Source organism: Trichosurus vulpecula, chromosome 4, assembly GCF_011100635.1.
Source record: "Trichosurus vulpecula isolate mTriVul1 chromosome 4, mTriVul1.pri, whole genome shotgun sequence".
NCBI classification, from domain to species: domain Eukaryota; kingdom Metazoa; phylum Chordata; class Mammalia; order Diprotodontia; family Phalangeridae; genus Trichosurus; species Trichosurus vulpecula.
The window spans coordinates 167,264,678-167,288,534 of NC_050576.1; the positions used below are offsets into that span (position 1 = coordinate 167,264,678).

The 23,857-nt window shown below is 35.7% G+C and overlaps 1 protein-coding gene across 9 annotated transcripts in view; it reads left to right on the forward strand.

Annotated features, from left to right (window-relative positions):
- BCAS3 (BCAS3 microtubule associated cell migration factor) overlaps positions 1-23,857 on the forward strand; it is a 772,682-nt gene that overhangs the window by 203,003 nt on the left and 545,822 nt on the right. For all 9 annotated transcript variants that reach the window (XM_036754180.1, XM_036754172.1, XM_036754177.1 and 6 more), the window contains exon 13: positions 20,770-20,863. In XM_036754180.1, the coding sequence (XP_036610075.1) occupies positions 20,770-20,863 (94 nt within the window). The remainder of the gene's footprint in view (positions 1-20,769; positions 20,864-23,857) is intronic.

Sequence of the window (23,857 nt, forward strand, 5' to 3'; positions counted from 1 at the left end):
AGGAAGAAAATGGAAAAAGAGTTACTGTGTCAAAGCATAGGATTTTGGCCTTTTTGTGTTTTCAAATGTGATTGGATTTTTCCCTGTTCCTTATTAACTTTTTATTACATTAAAAAGGAATTCTCTGTGACTTGGTAGAGGAGGTAGAGTTTTGAGGAGAAAGGAGAGAAGGAAGAACTATAGACCTCTGCCATTTGAAAGGTTCATTTCCATTTAATCAGGAATTGATAGCAATTGAACCAAATAAAGATGCTTATCAAGAAGAAGGAATCATAGCAATGTTAGCTCTTCAAATGCCAAAAGCTGAATGATGTTCAACACCAACAAATTGTCCCATGTATAATTCTCATGTAGAAAAAGGTAGTACCTTTTCACCCGTGGTTAATGATAGATGTTCTAAAATATTGTGTTATTTTCATTCTATTGCCATACATTTTTTGAAAGTATTTGGGTAAAATTAGGCTTATTTCTACGTGTATTACAGAATAATTCTTTGTTTTTTTTTAAAGGAACAGGATTCCCTCAGAGCATAATTTTGTCTGCCTTTCTTTTATTGAAGGGAATCTGTTTTTTGTCAAGAAGACATTTTTGTCTCAGATAAATAGTTCAGTCTGAGCACAAGGCTGTTTTGAGTTTATGCTGGATTCTATTAAAAGGAGTGCAGTAGTTAATGTTGTAGATTTATCACTTTTAGCCCCTTTCTACTGATGTTTGACCTTAGCTATAATGTTTTTTTCTTCCTCATACATCTTGGGAACTGAAGCTGACAATGCATTGGTTTTTGCTGTTTAAATCCATCAAGCCTTTAATAAAGATATTTTCATGTTTACAGTAGAGCGGTATAAAATCTGATTCGTCATCTTTGTGATGCTAATCTGACTTGTTTGGTTTTATGATGACGTGATCCTTCTTTAGTAACTGCATTAAGGACAAAAACAATTTGATTGAATTTCTACACATTTTTATTCATGTTACTTTCATGTTTTATATAAAAGCATTTCCATACATGGGTAAGTTAAGTGGTGTAATTTGCCGTTAAGGATTGTTATAATTGCTCCCATAATTGCTTTTGACTACTGGTCAGCAGTTGTGATCTCTCTCAAAATGAAGAAAAATATATTTTGGGAGGATAAAAAATGTACGCTACCCCTTACCCGGAAAACAAATGCTGGTTTTGGTGATCCCCTAGGTGTTTTGTCAGGCTCTCTATTCAGATGACAGAGACTGGCTTATCCATCTTGTATCAATTATGGTGTTCTGTTGAACTTTAATACAGTCAAGTTGATAATGCTTGCTCATTGACTCAGTGCGCTCAGTTAAGTGGTGAGTAGAGACTGGTCTTTTGGAAAATTATATTTTGCTGTCTGGTGGTGCTGACGTCCTGGCAGTTTAGACAGGATGAGAAGTGATTCTGTGGACCCTCCCCAAAAGAGCTTGTTGTTGTTATATGGAATTACCTCTCTTTTAGTGGTCGTGAAACCTATTGAGAGGATATTGAAAAAACATCTCCTTCCTGTGTGACGACACACTGGCCTGCAGGAAACCCAAGCTCATCTGTATTTTCACCATCTGGCTTCATGGTTCATATTCATACTGACATGAAATATAGCATCAAGATTACTGTGTTAGAAAGAGAAGAAAGTAAAGGTCCAGCACAAGGGCTACCAGTTCACCAGCTTTCTGTATGTCTGTAGCAGTTTGCTCAGTAACATAACGGAAATCAACAGTATTGCATACTTGACCAACTCTGGCAGATGTAACATTTTTCTCCATGCATTGAACTACCATCAGAGTTTGGGAGGCCTAGTAGGAAAGTGGGTCCCTAAATTCTTATGTGGCTTCTGCCTCACTTGTTCGGTGATTTTGGCCAAGCCCTCCTCTTTCATTGTGCCTCAGTTCTGAGGCAGTCAGTAAGAAGTGGCTAACGATCCCTGTCTGTTTCTACAGCAGTGTAGAATTGTTGTGGTACAACTGTGGTGAACGGGTGACCATGTCCAGAGAGCAGTTTTATTTAGAGCTCACTTCTTCCTCCAGAATTTTGAAAAATACACCTAGCTGTGGGAGATGTAGAAAAGAAAATGTACAAAACAAGAGGGAAAAGGATGTTTGATTAGGAGGTCTGATAAGGCAAGATACATATAGTCAAAAATGCTTCAGTAAACATTGAATACCAGCACAGAGAGAGAAGAGAGAAGAGTTAAAGAAGAGAAGGGAGAATCAACTTGGGTATGTCAGCATGGCTGTCTGTAGTTAATTCCTGAATAAAGCCGGCTAAGAAGAGTAATAATGGCATTCTTATGGCCTTTATTCCTGTAAGTTAGGTCTTCTCTTGTATTTTTGTTTAAATTTTTAAAAATAGGCCATTTGAGGACAGTTGCATGACTTGTTCCTCACCACACACTAAACTTCTACTTGTTCCCAAGGTTAAGAGAAGGCGTCATTTTCATAATTTTCTGGTAACGTTTGTTTACTTTCTTCCATTGACCTCTGCCACTATAGTATCATAGCTTCTTAATCTGAACAGTAGATATGACCAGATCAAAGCTAGAAGTCCTTTAATTTTGTGCACTGTTGCACATCTCCATAGGGTCTTGACACTAAAGGCAAAGTTTTATGTTGTAGGAGGGTAGAATGTTGGTTCCATCTTCCTGTAATTTGAGTCTTTTATAATTAACCTTCAGCGAACTTCAATGCTTTTAAAACTTAATTCCTGTTAAAAAGATATTGTCAATCAACAAGTATTTTATTAAGCACTTACTATGTGTCAGGCATTGTGCAAAGCACTGGGGATAGAAGAAAGGCAAAAACATGATTCCTACCTCAAGGAGATCATATTCTGATGGGGGAGACAACCTATATAAACCACTATGTACGTACAGATGTATACAGAATAGAAAATAGTCTCAGAAGGAAGGCACTAACACAGTCATGGAGTCTGAAAGTGGAGTATAGAAAGAGATTGAGATCAGTGTCTTGACAAAGATGGCATTTAAGTTGATTCTTGAAGTCAGAGAAGCTAGCAGGCAGAGGTGAAGCTAGAGAAAATTCTAGGCATGGCAGACAGCAGATGAAAAGACAGAGATTCAGAAGAGGGCAATAGCAAGAGGGCAAGTATTGCTGGATTGCCAAGTACATTCAAGAAATTAAAAGTGTAAGAAGAGATAGAAATACAGGTTGTCAAGTGCTTTGAATGCCAAGTAGAGCATTTTATGTTTGATCTTGGAACAACTGAAGTTTCCTTAGCAGGGGGAGACATGACCTGCCCTGTACTTTGGGAAAATCACTTTGGCAGAAGATTGGGAGATTAATTGAAGTGAAGGGAGACTAGATACAGTGATACCAACCAGAAAGCTATTGCAGTGGCCTAGGTGTGAGGTGAAAAGGCCTGTATCAGAGTAGGTCAATAGAAAGAAGGGGCCATAAGAGCCATTCCCTAATTGATAAATGGTCAAAGGATACGAATATACACTGCTCAGAGGAAGAAATCCAAGTGTCAGTAGCTATCTAAAAATGTTTTAAATCACTAATAATTAGAGAAATGCAAATTAAAACAATTTTGAGATACCACCTCATACCCATCAGATTTGTTAAATTGACAAAGATGGAAAATGACAAATGGAGAAGGGGTTGTGGGAAAACAAGTACTTTATTGCACTGTTGGTGGAACGGTGGCCTGGTCTAGAAAACAATTTGAACTGTGCCCCAAAAGCTATTAAACTTTGTATACCCTCTGATCCAGTGATACTGTTACTTGGTCCATGTCCCAAGAAGATCAGAAAAAGAAGAAAAAGACTTACTTAGCACCTTTATGGTAGGCACTTAATAAATGCTTATTGAATAACTGATTTGTACAAAACTATATAGCACCTCTTTTTCTGGGGGCAAAGAATTGGAAACAGAGGGAATGGCCTTCCACTGGGACATGGCTAAACAAGTTATGGTATGTGAAGGTGATGAAATAATGTTGCGATATAAGAAATGCTATAGGAGATGGTTTCAAAAGACTTGGGAAAACTTAAATGAACTGATGCAGAGTGAAGGGAGGAGACCTAAGCAATTTTTACAATAACAACAATATTTTAAAGATATGAAAAACTTAGCAACTCTGATGTATTCATTATTAGCAACTCGGATGTATTCATAGAATAGATTGAAGAATCTTTTCTTTCTTTCTTTCTTCGTTCCTTCCTTTCTCTTTCTTTCTTTCTTTCTTTCTTTCTTTCTTTTTTCTCTTTCTTCCTTCCTTTCCTCCTTCCTTCCTTCCTTCCTTCCTTCCTTCCTTCCTTCCTTCCTTCCTTCTTTTCTTTTTTCTTTTTCTTGACATGAAAATTTGCTTTGCATGATCTTACACATTTGTAATGGGTTTTGTTTTTCCTTCTTTATCATTGGGTAGGAGTAGGCAACAAGGGAGAAAGAGTGAGACAATTCAGAACTGAAAATAAAATAAAATTAAATGAAAAAATGAAAAAAGAAGAAAGAGATGTATATGGGAGGTGGTGCGAAGTGACAAGACTTGGTACTAGATTGGTTATCAATAATGAGTTCAAGAAAAGAGTTGAGTGAATGTGACAGGAGACCTCAGAAGTTAATGTTGAAATCAAGCATGCTGAAGTGGTTTGCCATTTCCTTCTCCATCTCATTTTACAGATGAGGAAACTGAGGCAAACAGGGTTTAGTGACTTGTTCAGGGTCACACAAGTGTCTGAGGCTAGATTTGAACTCAGGTCCTCTTGACTCTAGGGTTGCCACTCTATCTACTGCGCCTCCTAGCTGCCCATTAGATTAAATTTAGCTGCACATAATTTGTTATCACATCACAGCATGTTAGAGCTACACTGGCTTTTAAGCAATGATTGTCTTCCTACATTTTGTAGATGAGAAAAATGAGACCCTGCAAAAGGAAACGGCTTTTCCAAGGTAATATATCTACTTAGTAATATAGCTGGGACTAGGACCTAGGTTTCCCGGATGCTAAGTTCTTTCTACTTCAGCATGAAAGGCATGCCTGCTTTTCAGCTTATATTTTTGAAGACATGATTTGGGCACTGTTTTTATTTTTAAAATTTTTATATATGCACACACACACATATATGCACATACATACATGCATGCATATATGTATATATGTTTATATATAGTGACATTACCATTTCCAAATATAGCTTTACTCCCTCCTTTCCCTAGAAAGCCCTGCCTTGTAATAATAATAATAACAATAACAACAACAACAATAATAATAATAATACAAAAGGCAGTTCAAAAAAACTAACACATCAACTGAGTCTGATTCAGTCTTCCTCACCCATAGTCATCATAATGAGAAAATGTACTTCCATCCTGTTTTTTAACTGCGTAGTAACAAGCCAAACCAAAACACATGTAGGATCTGTGATTTCAGCGGGTCTGTAGCTTAGTATAGAAGTCCTAGGCAGTTAGTTGCCTGATGCATATAGAAATTTGGCAACTTGCAAAATCCGAGTCGTTCTCTGTCTACCACAATACTATATACTAATAATTCAACTTTTGGAATTGGATTGTATATATGTTTGTGTGTGTATGTAAAGATGTGAGAGAAAGAGTTTGTCTTCAAATTCGGATTTTTGAAAACCTTTTTTGTTGTCACATACGTTAGTTTTAGATTCCCTCCTCATCTCTTCTATTTTTCAGAGTATAGAGCTATTTTTCATTGTTGCAGAAGTTGGGTTTCAGTGAAAGTTTCTCTGAAAAATCACTAGAGAATAAATATATTCCAAGCAATTATAAGTAGAAGGAGGAAGCTTATTTCCAGTTTTAGACTTACTAACTCCATTAAAGGAGAATGCCGTAATGATCCCTACTTTGGATTTTAAAAGACTTAAATTTTCTAGAATAACTGGTTCATAACCCAATTGTCTTTTGACTCTATTCTCTGTCTTTTGGAGGTGGACAAATGGAATCTTAAATAGTTAAAGGTTGAGTTTGTTATAGATGTTTTTTTCACATGATAGGCAGATACTAGATTTTCACTTGCCTTCATAAGAATCAAGCGATTACTTCTCTTGGCTTCATTTCTGAGAACTGTCTAATTCATTTTTATAGATATTCAATTTATTTGCTATTTATATTTGTAATAATAAATCATGCATATTCTTGTCAGAAAATATTTTTATTTAAAAATGTTTTATTAATACATTTTTAATATAGTATCTCTCCCTTCCCAGAAATCTCATATAACAAATATTATTTAAAAAAAAAACAGAAAAAAGGGGGAAATTAGCATAACTCATCACTACATTTTAAAATAGAATAAATTCTTCCTTTGCCTTTCTTGTTCTACCTCCATCTTCAATCCAGCTTATGATGGTAGGACACAAATCTTTAAGAAGCCTGTGGTTGGACAGAGGTTTGAAAAGTAGAAAGTAGGAAAAAGCATTGTATTGTAGTTCTTGACTACGACTTTTTCCAGTTGAGGTGTGAGAATGCATTTTCTTTGAAATGCATTTAGGAGCATCTCCAGACATTTGGTGAGAGGTTCTAGAATCCATATGTAATGCAGACAACAGAAAGAAAAGTATTTATCATACTGATACAATTGTGCCAAGTAACCTGAATGTTTAGCATTAGTGAGGCCCATGCCCTTCACCTTACTCGTGACTTATTTAAATACTTGAAAATTTCTTTTTTTTTTTTTTTTGAAGTGGCAATTAAACAGTTTCAAGTTGGCTCAGTGAGTTTTAAGACAGGCAAATTTATGTAGGCCCAAATGATTTTGTAACTGAGTACAAAAATGAGTAGCAAATTCTTAATGGAAGCATTCTATAGAATGAGAAAATGATCAGCTTAAAGGCATTCTTAATATGAGAGCTGTTGTTTTTTGTGTGTTGTGTTCTTCCTCTATACCAATTTTTAGTGGATTATATTCTAAAGTGATGATTTTTGCATTAATCTAAAAAGATTGAGTAGTGCTTGGCTTCTTGTGTAACGAAGGGTTTGCTGCGAATATTAAGTCCAGGTGGTATCATTGCTACTGTTTTCAAAGTTGCAGAAAGCTTTTGTCTTTTCAGGGTATACTCAGATGTTGGTAATATTTTCAGTCAATCCAGAATATGCTTTTCACTTGAAGTTTATGGTTGAAGTACCAGACTGTCCATATTTCTCTCAGTGAATAGAAATTTATGCCTCAAGTGGAGCAGATTCTCTTACTGCATTGTTTTTCTAATGGAATAAAATGGACTTAAGTCATAGTTCCTCCACTGCATAAAATTTCTGGATACCTTCAGCATCTTTAAAGAAACTAATTAAATCTTCATATGGTTAATTTCTTTTATAGGATATATTTCAGTATAACCACTTTACATTAAGCAAATGGCTTTGCTTCCATCGTATGTTCGTGTGGGCAAGTGTAATGGTGGTATACTTGAATGAAAATTATGTCTTTTTTCATATAGTTATCCCCCCATCTCGATTATAACTTTCTTGATGAAAAAGACTTTTACCCTTAGAGCACATAGTGTAGTGTTTTACATATACCAGTCATTTAATCAGTAAGCATTTATTAAGCACTTAGTCCGTGTTAGTATTCTCTATGTATGCAAAGATAAAATTGAAGCAGTCCTTCATACACAGATATATGATGGTAACTACTCTTGATTTGTAGCATCCTTACAAAATGGTACATGTTCTTGAAAAATTTTTCATCCAAACGAAGGTAATTGACAATGTTAGGGTAGGTGTGCACACAAAATATGAATTAATATTGTGCCATAAAGATGACTTCTTTCTATTTTAAAGGAATTAACCACTAAAACTGCCTTATTCTTTAATTCATAATGTAAATTTTGTGAGTTACTGTTCAAGGAATTATAATTAATAACTAACAGTTAATAATTAGCCTCCTTAAGTGCCTATCTGAATTGACATAAAATTGGCTGAATTTTTCAAATATTTTGTTTGTCCACTTTTTTAAAACCACCATATATAGGTTTGTTAATAAAAGTACTTATTCTATGAAAAGAAACAGAACTATTTGCTTTGAGGAATTGCAAAAGAAATATAGTACCATTTGAAAACTATTTAAATCTATTAGAAGCAGAGGGCAAAGTGAAAAGAAAGAACTCTTTGATTGCCTCCTCAAAATAAATTCAAATGGAAAATTCTCAGGAATGTCATAGTAAAAATACAAAGCTTCCAGGTAAAAGAAAAGATGCTGCAGAAAGAGAATAAGCATAGACAGAAAAAAAATCCCCCTTTACAGATGATATGTTGATTTACTTGGGCCACTTACAGCCTGTGGGCCACTTGTACCACACCAGAGGCTTTCCTCTACATACAAAGGATGTTTTCCTCTACATTTTTCCACTTGCTGCTGGGAATTTTTTGGCATGCCACAAGTGGCAGGTTGTGTAGGCCTGACTTAGAGGATCTAGAGATTCAATTTAAAATTTAATTGAAACAATACTAACTTTAGCAAAGTTGCAGGATATAAAATAAACCCAGGCTTTTTGCATATCATCAATGAAACCAAGCAGGAAAAGGTAGAAAGAAAAACTATTTAAAAATTCAACTGCATGTGTAAAATATTTGGGATTACACCGAAGAAGAGACAAAAAAGAATTATATGGATATGTTTATCAAACACATCTATCTTCTGCTGTTGCTCCTTCTGCTGCTTCTCCTATTTCTCCTACATCCAGATCTACGGAGTGAGTTGAGGACAGCTACATATCTTTTGTGAAGTTGGTTGCTATACCTGAATGATTTTATAGATATGTTTTCTATAATGCCACATATGCAGCGGTAGAATCTAAGAAGGAAGAATTAGCATTTATATTTGGGTTGCAGAAAGTAGACTTTTAAAAAAGCATGATGATATCTGCTATTTCCAGTGATGCAATTAAAAAGAAATTTACACTTATTGAACACAAGTGGCTAGTAATATTGAGGATTATTCAACACTCCCAGAGAAATCAAGAAGCAATGTAGCAGTTTCACTTGAAGGAAGACCTTTATAAGATGACAGTGAAGTGCCATTTTGGAATTAGTTTCCATTTTTGCATCTCAATTAGTTGAAATAATATTAGGTTTTTATTTTCTATCATATTCTCCCTGGAAACATAAAGGAGATGTTAATTTAAGCAACCTAACAGTGAGTGCCATTAGACTCTTTCTTGCTGGTAATTTTAATGGAACCCAAGGAATGCTCTCACATTATATTTTCACCAAAACAAATTGTATCATATGCATCCCTTGGAGAGCTAAGGTGAATGTGATGGTTATTGTTTAGAGAACTGCAGAGGATAAGCTGATTCTTGAAAGTGTATCCAAAGGTCAGATCATAAGCTTAATTCATTATTATAGTTTGATTATGTTCTCATTGAGAGCAGAAACTGTTTGCCTTTGTATCCCTTGAACTAAGCCCAGTACCTGCAATATAGTAGGCACTTAGTCAATACTTGTTGACTTTACTTGCACTTGATTGCAGTTCCCTTGAAGTTCTTACGCATTCATACATATAATAAACCTATTGTTTTGACAGAGCATCATATATGTATATGTGTGTTTAACTATGAATTCAAAACATTGATTTGACCTCCTTATATTGAAATGCCAATCAAGGTGTAATAATGGTTATAAAACCATTATAGTACTTGAGTGTTTATTGTACATCTTTTACTAAATGAAATAGCTGGTAATTAATGCCTAATTTTGTTTTCCATTGAATGTACTTTGTTGAAGAATAGTAGGAATTAACTGTTCAACCATATGTGTTTTGCACTGCTATGGACATTTTCAATAACATAGTCATAAGGGCAGTTGCTATATAAAAAGGGAAAGGAGATTGTTGATCATGAAGACACTTAAAGAAAACATTGTTTTTGAGATCGAACTCCTGACACACACAGAATTGGCCATGTTGTAGTAAAAGTTTTGGATGATTTTTTTAAACAGAAAAAGAAAAAAAGAAATAGACTTAAAGTTGGGATAGTTATTGCTCAGGGTTAGACGGTGCTAATATTGTTAAAATGACGGTACTACCCAAATTAAATTTAACTACTAAGTTCCGCCCCAATCAAAGTACTTAATCATTTATAGTATATAGAGCTTGATAAAAATAATAACATCCATGTCAAACAAGAAAAATTCAAGAATCTCAAGGAAAATAATGAATTTAAAAAGTTGGAAGGAAGAGTATCTAGCAATGCAAAATCTCAAATTTTATTACAAATTAATAATCCTCAAAAATGTTGTATACTGATTAAAAAATAGAAAAGTCAAGTAGTCAAAATGACTATATATGTATACAAGGCCAGAATCAATTCTATATATTAATATAGTGTGTTTGACAAACCAAAGATTCAAAGATCTGATGGGAAAACTGGAAAGCAATCTGATAACAATTCAGATTAACAGAGTATTTCATAAGTGGATATATGACTTAGATATAAAAATCACGTTATAAAGAAATTAGAAGAGCAGTTAAGGAGATATCTTTTTCAGCTGTGGAGAGAGGAAAAGTTCTTTTTTACATAGTATATTTTTCCCAATCACATGTAAAGAATTTTTAATATTCATTTATTCAATTTAATATTCATTTTTAAAACTTCTGACAAGTTCCATTGTTTTTCTCCCACCTCCCTCCCCTACTGCCTTCCTAAAGTGGTAAGCAATTCGATATGTTATATATGTGCAATCATGTAAAACATATTTTTATATTAGTCATGTTGTGAAAGAAACATACCAAAAGGGAAAAAAAAACATGAAGAAATAAAGAAAAGGAAAATAGTATGCTTCTATCCGAATTCAGACTCCATCAATTCTTTCTCTGGATATGGATAGCATTTTCCATCATGAGTCTTTTGGAATTGTCTTGGGTCATTATATAGCTGAGAAGAGCTAAGTCATTCACAGTTGATCATCTCACAATGTTGATGTTACTGTTTATAGTGTTCTCTTGGTTCTGTTCATTTTGCTTTGCATCAGTCCATGCAGATCTTTCCAGGTTTTTCTGAAACTATCTTGCTCATCATTTCTTATTGCACAGTAGTATTCTATTACATTCATATACCACAACTTGTTCAGGCATTCCCCAATTGATGGGTAGTATCCCCTCAATTTCCAATTTTTTTTTACCACCACAAAAAGAGCTACTTTAAGTATTTTTGTACATGTGGGTCCTTACCCCTTTTTTATGATCTCTTTTGGATATAGACTTGGTAGTGGTATTGCTAGATCAAAGGGTATTATGCACAGTTTGATTGCCCTTTTGGCATAGTTCCAAATTGCTCTCCAGAATGGTTGGATCAGTTCATAACTCCACCAACAGTGCATTAGTGTTCCAGTTTTCCCACACCTGAGAGAGGAAGAGTTCTTCATCAAAAATAGAATACTGAGTATCACAGGAGATAAAGCAGATTTTTTAAAAAAATTATTTAATATTTTAGTTTTCAACATAGATTTTTACAAGATTTTGAGTTACAAATTTTTTCCCCATTTCTACCCCCCCCCCTTTCCAAGATGGTATATATTCTGATTTCCCTTTTCCTCAGTCAGCCCTCCCTTCTGTCACTGCACTCCCCCACCCCATCCCCTTTCCCCTTACTTTCTTGTAGGGCAGGATAGATTTCTATGCCCCATTCCCTATATATCTTATTTCTCAGTTGCATGCAAAAATAACTTTTTCTTTTGAGCATCTGATTTTGAAACTTTGAGTTCCAAATTCTCTCCTATCTTCCCTTCCCACCCACCCTCCCTAAGAAGGCAAGCAATTCAATATAAGCCACACATGTACCTTTCTGTAAAACACTTCTACAATACTCATGTTGTGAAAGACTATTTCCCTTCATCCTATCCTGTCCCCCTTTATTCAGTTTTCTTCCTTGACCCTGTCCCTTTTCAAAAGTGTTTGCTTTTGATTACCTCCTCCCCCTGTGTGCCCTCCCTTCTATCATCCCTTCTTTTATATCCCCTTCCCCCTACTTTCCTATGGGGTAAGATACCCAATTGAGTGTGTATGTTATTCCCTCCTCAAGTCAAATCCGATGAGAGCGAGATTCACTCATTACCCCTCACCTGCCCCCTCTTCCCTTCTAACAGAACTGCTTTTTCTTTCACTTTTATGTGAGATAATTTACCCCATTTTATCTCTCCCTTTCTCCCTCTCTCAATATATTCCTCTCTCACCCCTTAAATTTATTTCATTTTTTTAGATATCATCCCTTCTTATTCAACTCATCCTGTACCCTCTGTCTATATTCCCTTCAACTCCCCTAAAACTGTGAAAGGTCTCATGAATTACTCACATCATCTCTGGTCTGCTGCTTGATTCCTCCTATCGTGTGAGCGAGGGACTCCGGAAGCAGCTGATGCTGGAGCTCTGGAAGCAGCCGCAGGAGCTTCCTGCTGCTGCTGTCACCACCGCACCACCTCCACCACCCCCAGAGCTGAATACGGACCACTTTCTAACCTGATCTAGCAGTTTTCCCATTAACCTGCTCTGTGGTCTTTGGCATTTGTGGATTGAGAAGTCTGGTAGCTGCCACAGCTCAATGATTCATGGCCCTGAGGCCTGCTCTGCCCGGCTCCCAGTCTGGTCTGTCCCAGGGTGCAGATGCTAGGCTGTGCTCTACTCCCAGCACTATGTGATAGACCCTTCCCAGCGACCATCCAGGCAGTCCTGGGCTGGAGACCTGCTTCCCTCTGCTATTTTGTTGCTTCCCCAGCTGTAGAATTTGTTCACAGCCATTTTTTCAGGTGTTTGGAGGAGGAGAGCTTAAGGAAGTCCCTGTTTTCCACCCACCATCTTGGCTCTGCCCCCCAAAGCAGAAAATTTTTGATGTAAAACTGAAAAAGTTTGCACGAACAAAACCAATACAACTAAGATTAGAAGAGAAACTGATAAATGGGGGAAAAAATCTTTGCATCAAGTATCTTTTATAAAAGTTTCATTTCTATATCAACTTTGAATTAGTTTTACATAGAACTGATTCACATATACAAGAATAGGTCCATTAAATAGTGAATAAATGGTGAAAATATGAAGTCAGTTCCCAAGAGACAAAAAGCAAACTATCAACAACCACATAAAAGTGATCCAAATCACTAATAATAAGAGAAATGTAATAGCAATTCTGAGGTTCTACTTTACACCCATCAGATTGGCAGATAACAAAAAAAAAAAGCAAAATAGCAAATGCTGGATGGGATGTAGGAGAATAAAAACAATAATGAAATTTTGATAAAGTTGAGAATTGAAAAATTGGAAAGCAATTTGGAAATACAACAGATGTTACTAGATTGTGCTAGCCCTTTAACCCAGAAACAACAATAACAATAACAGCATACTCAATAATAGACTCAATATACTCAATGTGATAATATAACAATATACTCAAAGTGATCAAAGAATGAAGGCAAGCATTCACATGTACCAAAATAGTAATAGCACCACTTTTTGTGACAGCAAATCATGTAATATAAATGTACTATCTTTTATCTTTTGTAATTTCCTCTGTCCCTTGTTAAGAATAAATCTCCCATGTGGAAATGTGTTTTGCAAATTTATACATGTTTGCAACAGAGGTTTTGTTTTTCTTTCATTCTCAATTAGGAGGAGTGATGTCAGAAAGAGAAGACAGATTTCTGCCAATAGAAAAAAAATTTGTTTAAAAAAAAAAGACTAAATTTCCTACCTATAGTAGTGAAGAGATCTCCTTCTCTCCTGATTTTTTTTAGTAATATGATTAGAAATGGCAAAACTCCTTAAAATCATCTAGTCCACTCTTGCCTTCCCCCTCCCCCTTTTACAGATGAGGAAACTGAACCCTGAGAGGTCAAATTCATTGATCAAGATCATAATGCTAAGACAGTGAGAAAACTTAGATTGCATACCTGACTCCTGCCTTCAAGGTGCTTTTCACTGTATCGTGCTGTCCCTACTTATAATGTGCTTGGGAAGCTCACTATAAATAATTACATTATTGGTAATCCTTTTGTAAAGAGATGAATCACTCCTTAACATACTCATTCTATACAAATCAGGATTCTTCATATACAGGGGACAGTCATAGATCATATGTTCGTGGAATCATAGGAAAATAGACAGATTCAGGACTTCCTAGAATAGTCAATAGAGATAAAAAATAAAAATATTATGAATGCCCCTAGTTATTCTGAATCAATTAGGGGTGGTTTCAATTGAAAAGGATAACTCCCACAGGACTTAATTTCTCAAAATACTATTAGCCATTAGAGCAGTGAGTTTAAGAGTGCAATAGAACATCTCCTAGAGGGTTGTGCATGAAACCATAGAGTAGTGGCACTATCAGTACTTGAGTCCTTATTAATGAGGAAGATGTACAAAGCTAGATGTATAAAAAGCAGTTTGGTAAGAGCTGGGTGGGAGGTGTCCAAAGTGAATAGAAGTGTCAAGTGACTGAACTATGTTTAGTGTAGAGAAAGAAGACTATTCTGTGTAGTAGATATCAATATTCTGAGCTCTACCATACTGTTTGTTCATTGGTGATGACTACAGAACTGAGGAAAAAACTTTTAACAATTCAGGAGCTTGTATGAAGGGCCTGTCAGGAATGATTCCAAGAAACAGATGGCTCCCTTCATTTGTTCTGTGAGCTGCAGCATGACTATGCCCATCTATTATGCTTGGAAGTTTGAAGCACTGAAGAAGATTTGAACCCCATTCTCTATGGGTTCAGATAATGCTTTACCAGTTGATTCACTTCTTATAGTGGTTAATATTTTAGTAGTGGAAAAGAAGATGAATATAGGAGAGCTATTTTTGGTTTTTCAGTGACTGCCTCTATCTATCCATGTCTGTCTGCAAATAGTTTATCTGCTCCAAAGATGACCAAAACAGAATTCATTACATTTTCCCTAAACCCTCCCATATTCATTTCCTTTTACTGTTGTGGGGCACTGCAATCCCCCCAGTCAACTAGACTCCTCGACTCCTCTGTCACACTCATCTCACACATCTAATTTGTTGCCGAGTCTTGTTTCTGTCTTCACAATGTCTTTACTATGTGACTCCTTTTGAATCACATAGCCTTCACCCTAAGGCAGGTACTCAAGACCTCACACCTAAGACTACTGCAGTAGTCATCTCGTTGTTCTCAAGGCTCTTTCTTCTCAATTTCTTTCTCCATTCAGCTGCTGAAATGATTTTCCTAAAACACAGATTTGACCAAGTCATCTCCCCCCTCTTCTTGTAGTCTGCAGTTGCTCCATATTACCTCTAGGATCTATTATATAATTTTATGCAGAGCATTTAAAACCATGCATAACCAAGCCCCTTCATACATTTTAAATTTTCTTATAAATGACAAACTGCCTTCTTGATGTTCTTGCGTATGATACTCTATGCCATTTCACTGGTGCCTAGACTGTTTTCCCTTTTTACTTCTGCTTCTTAGAATCTCTGGTTTCTTTTATGACTCAGCTGAATCATTTTCTTCTACATGAAGGGTTGACTGGTCTGATGTGCTTTAAAAATGCTCATCGATGTGGTTGATATAGTCCAGCTCCATTTTTTAAAAGTAAGGAAAATGCGGCTAATAGAAGGGATGTGACTTGCCCAAAGTGACAGTTCTCTTCCACTGCTGACAAGGAGAAATATGGATATAGGGAGTAGTTGATGATGGTCACCATGAGAGCTGATGAGTTCATTAGGGAATTAAAAAGGAGAGAAAAGACTTTCTAAGGACAGGATCTAGAAAGATATACACCATTAAGAAATGAATGTAAATCATCAAAGTTCCATGTTACACAAACCAAAGGAGGAGGTGTTTTCAGACATCATGTGCTACTGAGAAATAGATGATTTGGATTCAAAAAAGACTGATGAATCTACCACAGAGAACATCGTTAGTAACATTTGAGAGAGAAATTTCAATAAGTGGTAGGTAAGTGGGGGATGTCAGGATCATAAATGTACTGCCACAAGGACTTCAGCCATGGTGAACCACTCTTTCATTTTACAGTTGAGGACCTGAGACCTTAAATGACTAGCCTTAGGTCACACAGAAAGTAAATAATAAAGGTGAGATTTGTACTCAGTTTTTCTGACTCCAAAGCTGGTATGTTTCTTATCATTCCATGCTGTTTCTCCTCTAGGCAAGGCAGAACAACATGGATCGAGATTCTCTGTACTTTATAGTTTGCTCAACTTTAAAATGGTAATAACAGTAACATCTGTTTTATAGAACTGTTATAGAATAATGTGTATTAAATGCTTTGTGAGCCTTAATGCACTATGTAAATGTGAATTATCATCATCACCATTATTATTTTAGATTTAGAGCTGAAATGGATGTCAAAGAGGAAGATAAGGTTTTTTTTTCTTCCTAACATCATAAAAATATATTTAAAGCCAAAAGCTAGCATCCTATACAATGGCAATACAATAGACACTTTCCCAGTAAATACAAGACAAAAGCAAAATGCCCCATTCTCACTATTTGTCATAGTTTAGAAATGCTAGGCATAGTGGATAGAGCACTGACCCTGGTTTCAGGAGGTCAATTGAGTTCAACTCTGACCTCAGAGAGTTGACTCTTACTGGCTGTGTGCCTCTGAGCAAGTCACTTAACCCTGACTGCATCATCCTCCCCTCCCCCCAAAAAAGAAAAGAAATGCTAGAAAAGCATGAAACATAAAGATGAAATTTAAAGACATAAAGATAGTCAAAGAGGAGATAAGCTATCCTGGTTTGCTAATGACAAGATGGTTTACTTAAAACAATGCTGGGAAATCAACAGAAAAAATTATTGAGATAAAAGCTTCAACAAAATTGTGAGCTACAAAATAAATGTACAGAAAACAATCACCACCACCACAACAGCATTTCTATATCATAACAAGTACAGTCATCCTGATCTATATCTTGCCACAGGACTCAGATAGCACTGGAGGAGAGAATGAGGTTGGTGACTTCGCACATCTCTGCCTCACTTAAATCTAGTTCACTTGCAAGTCATGACATCGCCTTCCTGATATCATGGTTTTCTTTGAGAATGAGGGACAAACAACAACGATAAACAATAATAACAAATCCAAGAGATAATAATACAAAGGGATGTCTTATTCAAAATAGATACAACATGCATAAAGTATTTGGGAATCATTTTACCAAAGTACCCTCAATATTTATATATATTCAACTACAAAATGCTCCTTAAAGAAATAAATTTAATTTAAGTAGTTGAAGGAATATTTAGTGCATTTGGCTGCGCCATTTCAGTATAATAAACATCCCAATACTAGCAAAGGTAATTGACAGATTTAATGTAGGACCAAATTAAGTACCAATCAGATATATTACAGGACTCAGTAAAATAACAAATCATTTGGAGGTACAAGAGATCTGAAATATTAAGGGAAATAATGGAAAATATTAGGAATGAATTTTGAGACCTCAAAATATATTACAAAGCAGTAGTCATTAAAAATATTTGGCATCGGTTAAAACCCCCCATAAAATTAGGTCAGTGAAACAGTTTCCATGAGAGAGAATCTGAAATAATGGAACTTGATAATCCAATGGTTTTTTTTTTTAAATGAAAGCATGAATTACTCAGGAAAGAACTTCCTATTTGATAGGAAATTTTAAGAAAGCTGTTGTACAGGCCATCAGAAATTATATCAACATATTGCGTGATATTCTCACCAAATTCAAACATGTATGTGTGTATCCCAAATATTAAAGAATACTGAGTATTTTCTGAGCTTTTATGAACCAGAGGTGGAGAATGAGATATATTTTTGGATATGGCCAAAGTGTGGATTGCTTTTTTTTTTTTTTTTTTTGCTATCTTTGTTACAAAAGAAGACCTTTTGGGGGGGGCAGAGAGAGGGTATTTAGGAGAATTGGTAACGTGAGTACTCTTTTTTAAAATATTTTTTCAATTATATTTTTTAGTTGAATTTTTTTTATTTAATATTTTTAGTTTTCAGCATTGATTTTCACAAGAGTTTGAATTACAAATTTTCTCCCCATTTCTACCCCCCCCCCCCCACTCCAAGTTGGCATATATTCTGATTGCTCTGTTCCCCAGTCAGCCCTCCCTTCTGTCACCCCACTCCCCACATCCCCTTTTCCCTTACTTTCTTGTAGGGCAAGATAGATTTCTATGCCCCATTGCCTGTATATCTTATTTCCTACTAGCAGGCAAAAACTTTTTTTTTTGAACATCTGCTTTTAAAAGTTTGAGTTCCAAATTCTCTCCCCTCTTCCCTCCCCACCCACCCTCCCTAAGAAGGCAAGCAATTCAACATAGGTCACATTTGTATCATTATGTAAAACCCTTCCACAATACTCATGTTGTGAAAGAGTAACTATATTTGCTCTTTTCTATCCTATCCCCCGTTGTTCAATTTTCTTTCTTGACCCTGTCCCTTTTTCAAAAGTGTTTGCTTTTGATTACCTCCTCCTCCCATCTGCCCTCCCTTCTATTGTCCCCCCCTTTTTATCTCCTTCCTCCTTCTTTCCTGTGGGGTAAGATACCCAATTGAGTGTGTATGTTATTCCCTCCTCAAGTCAAATCTGATGACAGCAAGATTCACTCATTCCCCCTCACCTGCCCCCTCTTCCCTTCCTACAGAACTGCTTTTTCTTGCCACTTTTACGTGAGATAATTTACTCCATGCTATCTCTCCCTTTCTCCCTGTCTCAATATATTCCTCTCTCATCCCTTAATTTGATTTTTTCTTAGATATCATCCCTTCTTATTCAACTCACCCTGTGCCCTCTGTCTATATATATACATATGTGTATATATATATATGTGTATATGTATGTATATATATGTGTGTATGTGTGTGTGTGTATATTCCCTTCAGCTACCCTAATACTGGGGTCTCATGAATTATACACATCATCTTTCCATGTAGGAATGTAAACAAAACAGTTTAACTTTATTAAGTCCCTTGTGATTTCTCTTTCTTGTTTACCTTTTTGAACTCTTCTATATCCTGAGACCAGTTCATATTTTTCTTGGAGGTTTTTGATGTAGGATCTTTGCCCTTGTAGTATTCTTTGGAGTGTATGTTTTGATCTTCCTTCTCACCAAAGTAAATTTCTATAGTCTGAGTTTTTTTAGGTTGTTTGCTCATTTTCCTAGTCTGTTACTTGATTTTTTAACTCTTTGATAAGGTAGGGCTCTGCTTCCAGTGTGGAGGGAGAACTGTCCCAAGCTTTATGGGTTTTGTACAGCTGTTTTCAGAGATACTTCTAGGGACCTGTAAGTTTTCAGTTCTTCCAAGGTAGAATGACCTAAGGAGAGGTGTTACCCCTCTGCTGGCTTGTGCTCTGGTCTGTGAGTGACCACAAACATGCTTTTCTGCCCTGGAACTGTGAGGAGTATCCCCTCTCCACTGCTACTGCAAGCTCTGCTATGCTAGTGCCCTTCCTTATCTCAGGACTGCCACCCAGAACTGGGACCTAGATCCAAGTATGGACAAAACAACCGAGTCCTGCCTCAGTGCCAGCAAAGAGACCCCAGTAATCTCCTTCTGACCAAATGTTTAGATCCTCTTAACAGCTGTGGGCTGAGAGCTCTGGAAGCAGCTGCTGATGCTGCCAGTTCACTCAATCCCAAGGCCTGCTTCTGGTTTACTGGGGCCAGGGCTGTGCTAGTGCAGCCTGTGCTGGACTATGCTCCTCTCACCCAAGTCCAATAGACCTTTCCTCCTGACCTTTAAGTTGTCTTTGGCATTTGTGGGCTGAAAAGTCTGGAAACTATCATAGCTGCCAGTGATTCAGTCTCCTTAGGCCTTCTCTGGGTTGGCTGGGACCTGGACTGTGCTTCTCTCTCAGCCCAGGGTAACAGACCTTTCCTGTCGACCGTCCAGGTTGTCTTGGGCAGGAAATTTGCTTCACTCTGTCTTTTTGTGGGTTCTGCTGCCCTAGAATTTGTTTAGAGTCATTTTTAAAGGTATTTGGAGGGGATTGGGGGAGAACTTAGCTGAGTCCCTGCCTTTACTATGCCATCTTAGCTCTTACTCCCGCCCCCTTCCCCGGTCAAGTAATTCTTTCAGACATATTCTTAAATCGAAACAAAATATATTGCTTATGATTCATGCTTATTATATGATTTAATCATTTAAAGGATAAAAGAACTGCTTACATATCTTTTCTCAACTTAAAGAGTTTTCCTCTTATTCTTTGCTCATTATTTTGGGCACACTCCTTTCCTGACTTCTGCTATATCCGTTTTATGGCTAATGACAAAATCATTAGTGCCAATATTAGTTTTCTTGGAAACCGTGTATGTTATTAATGTAATTTGCTTAATTTCTTCTATTTGTGAGACCAGGAATCATAAGATAACTACTTAAAACACTGATTGGGGTCTTTCAAACAGTAGTGGAGTAGTTTCCTAGTACTGGATTCTGGTCTAAGCATGTAAGTATGGATACTTCAGCTGTTTTCTAAGTGGTGGTATTTTGTTAAAAACTTTAAAAAATCATCAAAGTTATAAATCCAAGAGAAAAGAAAGGAAAAAGAACACAATTAAGTGCTCTATTTATATAAACGAAACTAATTTTTTTTTCCCTTATGACTCAAAGACTGAAAACTCTACCCCTTTTCTGTAGTGATCAGGTTAAGCTGCACTGTGTGTGATGATGTTTTCCCATTTCTCCATTCTAAGAGTCCCTTAAACAGAGACCAAACGTTTTTATTATGTGCTAGGATGTGGCCCTCCACAAAATGAAATAATTCTTTCCCCTATATTGTTATCCAAGAAGTATTTCACTTGTCTTCTATGTTTTGTGTAGGTGCTTGTAAGTGAAGACTCTGATGGCAACGGCATCGTGGCCCATTTCCCTGCCCATGAAAAACCTGTTTGCTGTATGGCTTTTAACACAAGTGGTGAGTAGTTTTTCTGGCATTGCTTTGTTAATTTCTGAAGTTGAATTAGTTAGAGTGAATGTTCTTTAATGGACTCTTGTTTTACTACAGAACTCTGATTTAGACATAGTCAGTAAATTGTTCTCACCCAATCCAACTTTTCTTGCCACTGTTTTTACATATTGTTATCCATGGCTAGGGTAAACCAATAATTTATTATCATTAGTACATTAAATTTTTTCTAATTAGGAAGCATTTATTTTCTCTATGTACTCCACTTCTCCATTGAGAGGTGGAGTGAAACAAAGCAAAGTAAAACCCTTGTAAGAAATATGCATCAATATAACACTTATACAACAGTCAACAAAACCATGCCTAGAAATATTTGTCTCATTGTACATATCTATATTTGAAGATGGTAGCATTTTTTATTCACGACCCTCTGGCATCATGGTTGGATATTTCATCAATCAGCATTCTTCAGTCTTTCAAAGTTGTCTATTTTTACGATGTTTCTTATTCTAGTATAAATTGTTCTAGCTCTGTTCTTTTTACTTTGCATTAATTCATGCTTGTTTACCCAGCTTTCTCTGAAACTATGCCGTTCATCTTTTCTTATAGAACATTAGTATTCCTTCCACGTATAGCCCATATTTTGTTCAGCCATTCCTCCATTGAAAGTTACCCCCTTAGTTCTTTGCCACCACAGAAAAAGAGACTGTAAATATTTTTGTTTATATTGGTCTTCTCTCTTTTGAGGTGTAGTTCTAGTAGAATCAAAAGGGTATGCAGCATTTCGTAACTTCTTGGGAACTTATTTAGTAACTTTTAGCATTTAGTATTTATCAATTTATTCCTCAGAATTGTTGTATTTATTTACAGTTCCACCAACAGTGCATTAATTAGTGTGCCTGTTTTCCTACATCCCAGCCATCATTTGTCACTGCTTTGTTTGTTTATTGTTTAAAAAAAATCTTATGCCAATCATGGGTGCGTGGTAGAACTTCAGAATTGCTTCATTTTCATTTCTCTGATTAGTAGTGATTTAGAGCATTTTTTAAAATGTGACCTTATATAGCTTGTATTTCTTTCCTTGAGAACTGACTTTTTATATCCTCTGACCATTTATGAACTGGACAATACAACTCGTAGAGGAGCCAATTAAAATAAATTAATTCTTCTAACTCAGAATGTTTGAGAGGGGGATGTAAGTTTTTAAACCTTTTAATCTCCTGTCTTTCATTAATATTAATAGTATTGTATATTTATCTAGTTAATTGTGAACTGCTTTGCAATCAGATATAACAGGAAAATATTAATTTATTTTTAAAATAAGTTTTTATTGATATTTTCTGTTTCTGACACCATCATAATATGTACATCTCCCCCTCCAAGGCTTAATGACTAACAGTATTTTTTAAGAATGGAAAAAATGTCATTAGACCTGATTGAAACATCGAAAAAATTCTAAAACATGTGTAATGTGTAATGACTGTGAAACTTCCGTCTCCATGATGTTTTCTCATACCTTTTCATTTGAGTCCTACTTGATATTTATAATTTTCTTACATATGTTTTTGACTTTTTGGTGTGTTCTTTACATTTACATTGTTGTAGTTACTATGAATATTGTTTTTTCACTCTAGTAGCTTAACTCTGCATTAATTCATAAAGATCTTTCCATTCTTCTCTGTATTAATCACACGTCATTTCGTGCTGCACAGTAATATTCCATAACATTCATGTACCACAGCTTGTTAGCCATTTCCCAAATGATGGACATCTACTTAGTTTCCAGTTATTAGCTATTATAAAAAAAGTGCTGCTATAAATATTTTTGGAGTATATTGGGACTTTTATCTTATTGATGATTTCTTTGAGTACAAGCCCAGGATTGGTTCAAAGAATATGAGCATTTTAGTTACTGTATTTGCATAATTCGAAATTGCTTTCCATGATGCTTGTGCCTTTTTACAGCTTCCACCAACAATGCATGAGTTTACCTATCTTTCCACAACCCCGCCAACATTTTCTGTCACTATTTTTTGTTACTTTTGCCAATTTGCAAAGTGTGAGGTGAAATCTCAGGGTTGTTTTGACTTGTATTTTGCTTATTAGTGATTTGGAGCTGGTTGTGGCTGTGAATACTTTGCAATTCTTTTGAGAAGTATTTGATCATATCCTTTTACCATTTATCTATTGGTAAATGGCTATCAGTCATATATATTTTTAATTGTTTATATATTTTGGATACCAAACCCTCATCAAAGGAATTTGATACAAAGATTCTTTTTCCCATTTGACCACTTCCCTTCTTATTCTAGGTGCATTAATGTTGTTTGGTAGAAGCTTTTCAGTTTCAAGTATTCAAATTTATCTATTTTATCCTTAGTAATTTCCTCTGTCTCTTGTTTGGTTAAGAATACATTTCTTTCCCCTAGCAATAAGAGGTATATGATCTATTTTTCTTCTAATTTTTAAAAATAGTATAACATTTGATATTAAAGTCACGTATCCATTGTCCACGTATTCATGGATCTATAACATATCCATCCACTGTCCAGACTATTATTGTAATAGATTATTATTAAACAAATAAAATATTTTCTTCCATATGAGACTTAAAATTATTTCATGTTACCCATTTCATTTATGTATCTAAGGAATATGACATTTTCTATACATTTACTACTTGAATCTTCAGTTGTGATCAGATCCTTTAAAACTAATAAAAAACAAAATCCATATTTATCTCCCCATCTTTCTAGTTGAGCAGTGGTAGCAAAGCGTTATAATATTTTGATTAATAGAGTCTGCTCGACAGTAACATCTTCATTAGTCATTTTTAGAGAGAGAAATATGTTGGACTGACTGACTGATGATCACCAGAATGACCGATGAGTGAGTAGAACAGGCTTGGCTTAATTAATGATATCAAACATGAATTGAAATTTGATTCTGGGAAAGAAGTTACATTTCAAAGAAGTTAAATGGACCTTATGTCACAGCTCTGAG